The sequence below is a fragment of the Pongo pygmaeus genome, chromosome 10, assembly GCF_028885625.2.
Source record: "Pongo pygmaeus isolate AG05252 chromosome 10, NHGRI_mPonPyg2-v2.0_pri, whole genome shotgun sequence".
Classification (NCBI taxonomy): Eukaryota; Metazoa; Chordata; class Mammalia; order Primates; family Hominidae; genus Pongo; species Pongo pygmaeus.
In genome coordinates, this window is record NC_072383.2 from 46311476 (window position 1) to 46323985 (window position 12510).

Consider the following 12510-nt stretch of genomic DNA (forward strand, 5'->3'; position numbering starts at 1 on the left):
TAATACCAAAATTGAAACAAAATTGTAAACATATCAATAAAATTACAGTTAAAGACTAAGGACTAGGTTGGACACGGTGGCTCACGCCTGTAATCCCAGCACTTTGGAAGGCCGAGGTGGGTAGATCACCTGAGGTCAAGAGTTCGAGACCAGCCTGGCCAACACAGTGAAACCCTGTCTCTACTAAAAATACAAAAATTAGCTGGGCGTAGTGGTGGGCGCCTGTAATCCCAGCAACTCAGGAGGCTGAGACAGGAGAATCGCTTGAACCCGGGAAGCAGAGGTTGCAGTGAGCCGAGATCGGGCCACTGTACTCTCCAGCCTGGGCGACAGGGCTAGCCTCCATCTCAAAAAAAAAAAAAAAGACTAAGGACTAATTTGAGGACAGTACACATAAACAACAATCAAATGAGTGTTTTACCATTAACATTTATTGATGGGATGGATAAATACAGATTGAGAAACATACTTGACAGCAAGATATCAAACTGATAGCCAGACTATAAAATGTATACATCCTTTTTAAATTTTTTGTATTTTTTTACAAAGAGCCCTTATTATAATGGTCACTTACCTCCTATCATTCACATAACAGCAGTAGATATCCCAGGGGTAGCATCCAGAGCTGAGGTGCCCCAAGGAAGACAGAGGCAATGGCAGAATAATATGCTGAGAAAGGACTCTTAAGAGCAATACAAAGAGAACAGACAAAAATCTCACCACAAAATTGTACCTGAGTGACATAGACTGGTAAAGTGTTTTACTTTTTTTTTTCTTTTTGCTCTTTGGTCTGACAAGAAAACAGTTTTAGGTATGTGAAGTAGGGTGGGAAAAAAGGTCAGTTTCGAATTCAGTAACATATGGTAACACTAAATTAGGCTGCTGCATTCTTTTCTTTGGGTACTTAAGCCAGCCAGCACTTCCACTTTGTAACCAATTACATTATGATCACAACTAATCAGTTAGTTCCTCAGCCTCAACTGAAGAGTTCCTGATTACCTGATGAAGGACATACTTGCTCTGGCTTCAATTAGCATGCTGTCAAGCATCCGTCTCCATGCTTAACATGGCAACACAAAACCCAAGAGTCCTTCTTTTTCATTAGCCATGAATACACACTCATAAAGGGGAAGAGTAGACACTGCTTTTAGTAAACGCACTTTTTCTTTACCTCCCTTTTCCAATGCCAAGTTCATATGAAAAACTTTAGAAACATTAAAATGGAGAACTCTCCCACCCAAAAAGTAATTCTCATTCCAGACTACTCTATCAAGCAGGATTACTGTACCGTGCTTGTTTCAAACTCACATCCACGGAGGGATAAAAAGACAAAATAAAACTTGACAGTGTGATACAACATGAAAACCTCCTAAACCATCAAGAGCAAACACTCAGTTAAAAGCTGGGTGTTAACGAGCAGCAACTCAAGAAACTTGGGGAGGTATCAATGTCACTGAAAGCTTACTGGAACCTCGGAGGGCTATTTCTCACCATTTGATGAGTTGCATAGACTGCTTAAATTCTCCCAAGACCAAATGAATAAAATTTGTATTTCAACTTCAAGATTCTCTCTTTTCTTAGTATTAGTATCAAAATAACTCATAAACAAAAAAATTGTAAATATTAATCAGTTCCCAAAATAACGGAAACACAGATATGTTTAAAATCCAACCATACTGGTATAGACAGGGCCCCTCTACAATTGCCTTTACCTAGAAGCCATGTATGTGGAGGAGTATGCATTTCAATATGGAGAATTAGGGAGCAGAGGTTTAAGATAACTCAGCAGTGATGTCACCATGATTTTATTTCCATATCCTAATCCATTGCTGTTTGCAACTGGAGATTTAAAATTTTTCTGTCAACACTGGTAAAGCCAATAATACTGAACTGTGTAGTATACACTAAATCAAAACACTAAAATCATTTTTAAAAAGGAAGAAAAAAGAAGTTGAGGCTCTCTGATATGGACATACACTGATTCATGAATGGGAAGACTAGACTAACACCTAAGTATTTTCTAAACTCAAAAGCATAACTGATACTTCAAAAGACCGATTTGGATCGATGCTTCACTACAGTTCAACTAACAGCAACACAAGTATCTGATTAAAAGCCTTAAGGACAATCCACAGGTATTTGTTTTTGCCAACACGAGTCTAGCAAAATTTTAGGAATGAGATTTACAGAAGCTGAGACTCCAGGCCTACTTATCATCACCACTTATTTTTGACAGTCTAGGTTACATGAAGAAACAAAAAGCCATGTTTACCAGACTAACTTTGGATGTATAAATCTCATTTCTCACCCTTTGAAGGTGCAAGGATAGGAAAGACACATAGAGCTCAGAAACCACACAGCCCTTAAAAACCCTAAGTTTATGGAAGTTGGACAATACACATGCCAGTTGACAGGCACATCTGTTAACCCAAAAACAAAGCAGCAGCTTCATGCAGAGCCCACAAAGAGCTTCATGACATATGCATAGATCTAAAAACAGACACTGTATGTATCTTAAGACAGTACCAGGAGACATTAACACAGAAAGGTCTCTAAACTGACCTATGTCAGCAATGATCTACTAGTGCAAAGGCCAGACTACACAGCACAAAGCAACTCTTAGGCCCTAGTAAGCACTTTTTTCTAGTTCACTCCTGACAAAGTTCTAAGGAACTTTACTACAGCATGGCCATGGATAACTGCTATGAGGCCAAATGATTATGTGCCTCTGTGGTAAAGGAGTGCATGTGATTAGAAAATATGTGACATTTGATGAGAGTAACTAAAAGCTGGAAAAGACATTTTTCAAAATCAAACCAGTGATCATCAATTCCACAAAGATACAGATGCAGACTAAATGGCACATTCCCTTTTGGAAACAGACTCCACCAAACAAAATCTAAATAAATAGAAGCCCTAAATGTACTAAGCCACAACTATATATCTACCAATTATCTAACACAACACAGAAAATATCAAGCGGAAAGAGGAAAACGTCATCTATAAAGTGAAGTGACACTCCAAGTCAAGAAGTATTAATGATTTACAGGTCAATAGAGAGCTCCTCATTTTATACCCAGCAATGGCAGGAACTCTAGACAGTTCAAATATGCAAGATGCAGGGCACTAACCCACCGTCAGTTAACGTTTACTCCTGCCTACAAATTCCTTTCTATATTAGGCCAGTACGTCATCAATTCCAACAGCCACAATTTTCTTCCCAACCTGTTCCTGGCAAGTAGCAGCGTAAGTACAACTCCTGTCTCCCTATGACTTCCAAATGAAAAATAATTCAACCTCTCCCTAAAAAATACTTGGCATGAAGTAAGCTACAATCAAATCACGAAAACAAATTCAAATTGCACCATCTTTTCCAGAGCAAAAAAAATGCAATGAAGATCAAAGAATATCCCATTAAATGATCTCTGGCTAGGTAGTTTTCAGTGGTTAGACAACTAACTTAGAATTCTTTGTAGCCAAGATTTTCTGAAAGATTTCTTTATCAAAAATGTTCACTCCTAATATCTGGGATAATCAAGCCTCCATAACAACAGGACTCTTGACCTATTTTTATAAAGGACTCGGAAATCTTAAGAACCTCGATCAAGAACCTAAAGCTACCAAAGATGAACAATCTAAACATAAAGTAGTATCCATTGGCTAGGTTTTGCTCATTCTCATGGCACCAGTACTGTTAAATTCACAAGCTCCAATCTTAAGTCATATAGGCTGCAAAAACTTAAGGATGTAGCTGTTTCCCTTGGGATATACACATAAAAAGCATGTCTTACATTTATAATGTAATTTTTAAAACAATGTTCTAAAACTTCCAAATCACAATTTCATTGTTTTTAGTATCCTCTAGCTTCTCCCATATGGTTTGGGCTTTCACAGGCAGGATATACATAGCACATTCCCCATCTCTTAGAGACCTTAAGACTGGCCCTCATTTGAACACTTTCCCAAAGCCTCACTTGAAAAAAAGACACACCCAATTCTGTAGGGCAGAAGCTGGCCTTGCTCACCAACCCTGCTTCCTCAACCCCATCTCTGTTTTGCACAAAAACAAAAAAAGGGGTAAAAAGGAAGATCTCATAATGAAGTTAAGAGTCAGGGTGTTGGCTGTACTTGCCCAAACTACAAATTAGAGGGCTACTACTCAATTATAACATAAAGAAAGGGAAAAATACCATGTCAAATACATGCCTCTTCCTTTATGTTCTCAAGGCCAACCATGTTTTTCTCTAGTAGACTGTTGGAAAATGAAAATGGTAAGGAACAGGGAGGGAAAGATAAAACATGATTTTTAAACATACACGCTTAAAAACACACATACCCACACTTACATACACACTTAAAAGTCTGAAAAAAGTGGCCTGAGCCTATTCCAGAACTCCTAGCCAAAAACCTAGCCTCCCACCCACCCTCACACATTCCCACCCTCCAATCCCACCCACCAGGAGTCACTGCTATGTATCACATACACACAGCAAAATCCCTATCCCCTTCCCAATTATATAAAAAAACTAAACAGATAACTTACTTTCTTTAAATTATTTAAGTCTATTAAAAGATTTGACGTTTAAATACTTCCTCTCTTCTGATATATTAAACACCAAAAGGATCCACAATTGTCTGATACAACAAACCCTCCATTTTCCGGCTCTGGCAAGAAGAGGGAAGATACCAACTCCAATCAACCTAATTAGATGGTAGAGAGGCCAAGAATTCAGAATGTGTCCTTAATCCTTCACAGCTTCAAAACCTCTCTAATACCAGTAAAAACTGTAAGAAAATAGTTAAATGCATGAGACAGCAGATATAATAGCCAAGGCCTTCTACCACCCTCCTAACTATGTCTCAATATCAATTTATTCCCTAGTCCAAGAAGGATGACATATTTCATAAGTAATTTTCTTAGTCCAAAAAAAAAAGAAAAAGTATGTGTTTTTTTAGAGAAGTTTTTTTCTCCTCTTCTTTTTTTTTTACTTAGGAAGGGGTGGAAGTGGTGGAGGAGGTTCTGATGGCAGAGGTGGTGGCCGGGGTTTGTCTGTATTGCCGGATCTCGAGGAGATTCCACCAGCCCGAGGATTCAGATATTCACTATAAGGACGAACAAATTCAAATGCAGTGGGCTGAGTGGGCTGAACACCCTGGGCACTGAGCAGGGAGTGAAGCATATTCACAGTGTCTTGATAGTCTATTGTCTGGGTCGTGTTGTGACCATTGGCCCCAGTGGGCCCTTTATCCAGTTTTGAATGAGGGACACGAGTTTTACAGCTGGGCTGTGAAAAGGAAAGGCCACTTGTGTCTGAGCTATGCCCAGGCATCTGAGCCATTGTAGGAAGTGAAGGGAAGGAGAAATTTAGGGAAGAGGATTTAGTACTCTTGGCAATCTTGGCTGGATGATCAAACATGGCCCCTCCAGTCTCTTCAGAGGGTCCCCTTTTACGAGTAGAACTGGAAGAGGAAAAAGAACTAGACAAGCTATAGGTTTTATGTGCTAAGTTGCTTGTCTGGCTACTATGTTTTGGATCACCAGGACGTCTGTTCCCAGTACCAACAGGAAGTTGGGAATGAGAGTGCTTGTGTGAGTGGTGATTATGATGATGATGATGATTAGATGGGTGAGTCTTGTGCTTTTCTTTGTGCTCTCGGCTCTTTGTAACACTGTCCTCTACAGAATTGTGCTTATCAGCTGCAGCATGGACTTTTATGCGCATTTTTATCTCCTCTGGTTTTGAAGAGGCAGCTTTATCTCCACCTGCCACTGGGATTCTCATTTTGAGAGCTGTTTTGTCAGCCTTTTCCAGAAAAGGCCGCTCGGGGTTTTCTGAACCCTCTATGGGCATTTTTAGAATGACTGAAGAATGGCTATCATGATGAGAAAGGAGATTCTGGGCAGCATATGCATACTGTGACTTCACATTTGCTTCCATGTTCTCCAGTTGCCTCTTCTGGGCAGCCAACTCTTCTGCATGCTTCGCGCGGTATTCTTTCAGTGACACTTTAGCTGATGGCACACTCTTACTACTCTGCTTCTGGGAAATAAATGCATTTGAACCATCCTGTGGTAAGGAATGATCAACTCCTGTAAGTGCTAAATTCTCACTAGTCCGATGACCCTGAGTAGGTTCTAGTTTGAAAGAAGGTTGGGAGGACAGCCAACGCTTGCCCGGCAACATCTCCACACTGGTTAACTTGCTGGATGACTCTTCGGAGACTGGCAGGGAAGGCACTGCACTTGTGGTAGAAGTTGACATGCTCATTAAACCTGCAATGGTTGTGTCTGAAGAGCTCTGGGAAATCATATTGAGGATTGTCTGCTCTGAAGTCTTTTCATCTGTTCCTCGGTCATCTGCTTTTGTTTTCTTGGCAGCCTCGCATGCCTGGAATGAAGCAAATAGCATCTCTTTACTTAGGTAATTTACTAAATAAAAAAACACTGAGATGAGTAGATTGTACTTGCAGCAACACTGGAAGTTCTGGATGGGCCACAGGCAGGAGGCCATCCTAACATGAAATCCAGTAAATATTACCATCAAGAGAAGATTTTAAAACCTTCAATTAAGAGTCACAGCAATCTATCCAAATGTTACAAAGCAATAACAACAACAAAGAATCTATACTTATCTAAAATTCATACATGAACATCCATGCCTTCTGCTTATGATTATAGTTAGTCCATAACCGAATTCTAGAAATTTTGGTGAGGTTTTATGCTAAAGTAAAAGATGAACTATGTGCTCTCAAGCCTACTTCTTTTTTGTTGTTGCTGTTTTTTGTTTGTTTGTTTGTTTGAGACAGAGTCTCACTTTATCATCTAGGCTGGAGCGCAGTGGCACAATCTCGGCTCACTGCAACCTAACGTTCCAAGTTCAAGCAATTCTCCTGTCTCAGCCTCCCGAGTAGCTGGAACTACAGGTGTGCATCACCATGCCTGGCTAATTTTTGTATTTTTAGTAGAGACGAGGTTTCACCATGTTGGCCAGGCTGGTCTCGAACTCCTGACCTCAGTTGATCCACCTGCCTTGGCCTCCCAAAGTGCTGTGACTACAGGCGTGAGCCACCATGCCCGGCCTCTCAAGCCTACTTCTAATCTCAGGCTTCTAAGAGGCAAACTCACTCTCTGCCACTCACTCAACTCAGGAGAATGAAATTAACTTTATCTGTCTGGATTTATGAGAAAACAATGGAAACATTTTAAAACAAGTTTTATATCTGACAGAAAAAAGAGGAATGATTCCATTATTCCTGAGTAAGACTTTGACAAGTATTTAAATACAACTTCAGACTACAACCTATATAAAAACAAAATTCTAAAATCCATTTTAAAAGTAGGTAATATCAAACACAAAACTATGATACCAGCTCTAACCTTGTAATTCTCTATCTTGCCTCTACCAGAAGCCAATACTCTGACTCAGAGAAGCCATGTTTTTTCCCTACCAGTTTCCACACAGAAAATACTGAACCAGTGTTACTGCTCAAATGATCATATCACAGGAGTTACACAATGAAAAGCAAATCCTGCTATCCCATAGAGACACTGCCTTTTACAACAGTATCCAAGGTATGAAGTGGAAGTCATGATTACTGTGAACTATAAAAAGGGCAATTCCAAACCTAGGGTACATATTCAATACTGGTATATTCACTGGTGCAGTCAAAAGAAATTGATTTTGTTCCACAAGCTGACAGTAATGATGCTTACCCTCCAATTCCAAATGCGTTTGAGCCTGTTGGGAGTTTTCTCCAAAATCTGTAGAAACTCATGTGTCAGTTCTACAAGTAAAACAGAACATTCAAGAAAGACTGAGAGAAACAGAAGTAATGAAACAAGAATAACCTCAACTACTAACTAACTATTTTCATCTGAATCAAGTCACCTTTGGCCAGCTATGTGACAGATCAATAGCAAGTGCTTTTCAAGGTCCCTTACTCTAAAACTTACCATCTAAAAGTTCCAAGGTCACAGTGGCGTCAACATACTCCCACCAGTGCTTCCCGTCAGTTGAGACTGGGATCTCCCAATTGGACCACTTGCAAGCCAGATGAATGCAGACACAGGCCACCACAGGAGGTGTGTACTGCAGGCTAAATGTGGTCAAATGCAGGCTGACATCAGAGGGAAGAAAACAGAGAGTGTCATGAGCTCTCAATTCTCAACCCAAAGCTAAAACTCTCCATTATTTAAAAAAAAAAAAAAAAAAAAGGCTTAAAAATACACAGGAGAGTAAGAAGGGTAAGAAATATGCAATGCTCTGATCTAGCACTCAATATAATTTCCTATTAACCCACCTGTTCAGGTAACAACATTTTAAAAACTCTTGAATACACATCACTTAATCTACACATTGACCAGAGCCAAAAAAAAAAAAGGAAAAAAGGAAAAAGGCTGGGAATTCAAGTTCTTTAAAACATTGACTTCTGGGCCAGTATTCAAGCCTAGAAGTCAATATTTATTACCTATTATCCTGAGACTAAGCTCAGATCCTAAGGAAAATTGTTAAGCTTTTTGGTCTATGTAATCCGTAAATCAAATACTTAAGGAAATATATTAAAAACAATTTGTCTCTCACCAATCATAGTTCTGGTCTATTTAAAATAATAAATAGACAACTACTCTCTCAAGTATAAATATGTTGGTTTATTTCAAAACTTTTTCATAACAGGCTATAAAAATGAACTTCTTAGCCCTGACAGTTACTAGGGATATCATTGGTTTCCATTAAACTAACAATGTTGGGCAAGTCATTTGGTAATACAAGTTATGTACTGATCATTTACTTTTTTTAGACAGAGTCTCTCTCTCTGTCACCCAGGCTGCAGTGCAGTGGGGCAATCTCGGCTCACAGCACCCTCTGCCTCCTGGGTTCAAGCAATTCTCATGCCTCAGCCTCCCGAGTAGATGGTACTACATGCATGTGCCATCATGCCCTGCCAATTTTCATATTTTTTAGTAAAGATGTGGTTTCACCATGTTGGCCAGGCTGGTCTCGAACTCCTAGCCTCAAGTGATCCACCAGCCTCAGCCTGGGATTACAGGTATGAGCCACTGAGCCCAGTCTCATTTACTTTTTTTAAAAAGGGAAGAAGGAAAAAGACTGAAACTCTTTACATCCGTAAGTGCCCATTGATTGATAGAGGGAAAAGAAAAAGGAATATTTTAAAATATAATTATTGGCCAGGTGCAGTGGTTTACACCTGTAATCCCAGCACTTTGGGAAGCCAAGGCAGGCAGATCACTTGAGGCCAAGAGTTTGAGACCAGCCTAGTCAACATAGCAAAACCCCATCTCTACTAAAAATACAAAAAAATTAGCCGGGCATGGTGGCGCCAGTCTATAATCCCAGCTTACTCAAGAGGCTGAGGCCAGAGAATCACTTGAACCCGGGAGGCAGAGGTTGCAGTGAGCCAAGATCACACCACTGCAGTCCAGCCTGGTAGACAGAGTGAGACTCTGTCTTAAAAAAAAAAAAAAAATTATATATATATACATATATATATGCCTGTAATCCCAGCACTTTGGGAGGCTGAGGTGGGCAGATCACGAGGTCAGGAGATCGAGGCCATCCTGGCTAACAAGGTAAAACCCCATCTCTACTAAAAACACAAAAATTAGCCGGGCATGGTGGCGGGTACCTGTAGTCCCAGCTACTCGGCAGGCTAGAGAATGGCATAAACCTGGGAGGTGGAGCTTGCAGTGAGCTGATATCGTGCCACTGCACTCCAGCCTGGGCAACAGAGCAAGACTCTGTCTCACAAAAAAATAATAATTAAAAAAAAAAATATATATATATATATATATGTAATTATTGCAGAATCCTCCAAATTAGATTTTCAGTCACTATCATGCAGAATTGAGGTTATCAAAAAAATCAGTACTAAATAATTACATAACCTTAGAAAATTAAAAAGTACCATGGAAATTTAAAGTACAACATGAAAACTGTGCAGAAAAATCAATATTCACGAGAATTATCTACAGCACACTGTATCAAACCCAAGTAAAGTCCTATACCAAAAATCGAAGAGAAAAAAAAAATTAAAATATAAACCTGTTGGTTGCCATGAAGTAAGAAGTCTGTGCTAAGTCCTTGCTTGCTAAAGAAAAAAAAAAGTCAGGGGTGGGGAGGAAAAAAGTTATTAGTTCCATTCATTCTCAACAAATATTTAGTAAGCATTTAATATTTGCAAGGTACTGTGAATATGGTGGCAAATGAGACACACACGGTCCCTGTAAACCTGACGTTTACATTCTGCCAAAGCAGACAGATCAATGATTTGTAATTTTAACATTAATAACTATGCTGCTTCCAGATCTAGGTACTCAAGCCTAATTCTGCACGCCACATATCTGAGGTACTTGTTTAATGCAATTCTTAGACCTGCTCCCTAAAAAAAATGTTTAGAGAAGGGTGCAAGCGTTTTTTAACAAGTAACCCAGAGATTCTGATGTAAGGATTCACTGAGAAACACTAAACTACAGGATGAACTAAGATGATCTAGAAGCAAGATCAGAATCTAGAAGACTTTGACATATTTGGGAAAAGTGACTTTTGCTGTTAAGGAAGTTTTTAATTAAGGCCGGGCGCGGTGGCTCATGCCTGTAATCCCAGCACTTTGGGAGGCCGAGGTGGGCAGATCACCTGAGGTCCGGAGTTCAAGACTAGCCTGACAAACATGGAGAAACCCCATCTCTACTAAAAATATAAAATTAGCTGGGGTGGTGGCGCATGCCTATAATCCCAGCTACTCGGGAGGCTGAGGCAGGAGAATTGCTTGAACCGGGGAGGCGGGAGGTTGTGGTGAGCCAAGATCGTGCTACTGCACTCCACCCTGGGCAACAAGAGCAAAACTCCGTCTCAAAGAAAAAAAAAAAAGAAAGTTTTTAATTAAGTAGCCTTAATTAAATTAAGATTTAATTAATTAATCCCCAAATCATCAAATACTGTAATATATTACAATGAAAAAATTTAACTTCTTCCAAAACAAACTGTTCTGGGTGACAAAGCAAATTTTTATCTTCCTCAGGACACAGTCTTCTCAATATTAACATACATCCATCTCTAGTCTTACCCTTGTTCAATATAACATTTTAATACTTTCAAATATAAAGAACTTGGGAAAATTTGGGAATTTTCACATGAAACACATATTAGTAAAATGTAAAATAAGACCAATTATCAGTTTGGCCTACAAAATCATAATAGGTACTTAAAGGCACAATAGTGTTCAGATATTCTTGATACTACTTAAACTAAATAAGAGAGTTTCATTCAATTATACCTAATATTGTTAAATTAGAATTAAAAAGAAAAGTTCTGCCAAGGGATTGTATATCATGGAAAGCCCAAATAAATTCTGTATGATCCTCTAGGTGGCCTTTAATCAACCCCAGAATTAAAATAAGATCACCCACTCCTCACAACTTTCATAACATTTCTGTTAAATAACTTCACAACCTGCCCAACTTTGACAAACATTCTCAAGAGGTTAGCTCTCTTTAACTAGAGATCATCTAAAAACATTACTTTTAAGAACCCAACAGAAAAACATCAAGTCAGAACAACTCATTTTGAGTTAAGCCAAGTAGGCCTTTAAATTTGGCCAAAGCAGAACTGTTATGTATTGTCCACCACAAACCACAACCTCTAAATGGGAAAACAATTTGAGATAGTCTTCATAAGCTGGGATTCCTTACCTCGAACAAGTTGAGTGCACTTTACTACATGAGTATGTGGGTGATCAATTGTTAGTTCAAAGCCTTAAAAGAAAAAGTAATTGGTTAAAAAACTATTAAGAAGTTTACATTTTACAAATTATTCTAAAAGGATAACTGTGAATTACACCTTACTGGTTTCCACATTAAAATATTAATAGAAATTTATTCCACCAGAAAAATATCATTGTCCCATGAAATATAATTTGAAGATATTTTAAGAAAAAAAGTTAACTAGAGGCTGGGCATGGTGGCTCAAGCCTGTAATCCCAGCACTTTGGGAGGCCGAGGCGGGCGGATCACAAGGTCAGGAGATCGAGACCATCCTGGCTAACACGGTGAAACCCCGTCTCTACTAAAAATACAAAAATTTAGCTGGGCGTGGTGGCAGGCGCCTGTAGTCCCAGCTACTCTGGAGGCTGAGGGAGGAGAATGGCGTGCACCCAGGTAGGCGGAGGTTGCAGTGAGCCAAGATTGTGCCACTGCACTCCAGCCTGGGCGACAGAGCGAGACTCCGTCTCAAAAAAAAAAAAGAAAAAGAAAAAAGTTAACTAGAATAAATTAACTTGAGAGATAAACTTTAAAGAACTCATCATATATATATATATGTGCAAAAAAAAATTGTGTCTATGCCAATAACTTTGACATACAACTCATGAAATCTTACCCTACCTAGAAGAGAAAAATGATAGCCCAAAAGAACCAGGAAAAAAAAATCTGTATTTTCATATTTTCTAAACTTTTAAAGGCAGCCTATGTGATGAAAATAACAGATAATAACACAA

At 39.1% G+C, this 12510-nt stretch overlaps 1 protein-coding gene across 2 annotated transcripts in view; it reads right to left on the reverse strand.

Annotated features, from left to right (window-relative positions):
• Nucleotides 1-409: 409 nt before the first annotated feature.
• The window catches only part of CCNT1 (cyclin T1), a 28439-nt gene continuing 16338 nt past the window's right edge, over nt 410-12510 (reverse strand). The window contains exons 5-9 of one of the 2 annotated variants that reach the window (XM_054442198.2): nt 11708-11770; nt 10062-10107; nt 7955-8118; nt 7715-7785; nt 410-6389 (exon numbers count right to left, since the gene is read on the reverse strand). In XM_054442198.2, the coding sequence (XP_054298173.1) occupies nt 4986-6389; nt 7715-7785; nt 7955-8118; nt 10062-10107; nt 11708-11770 (1748 nt within the window). In that variant the 3' untranslated portion in view covers nt 410-4985. The remainder of the gene's footprint in view (nt 6390-7714; nt 7786-7954; nt 8119-10061; nt 10108-11707; nt 11771-12510) is intronic. The other variant, XR_008492763.2, reaches the window with a different exon arrangement.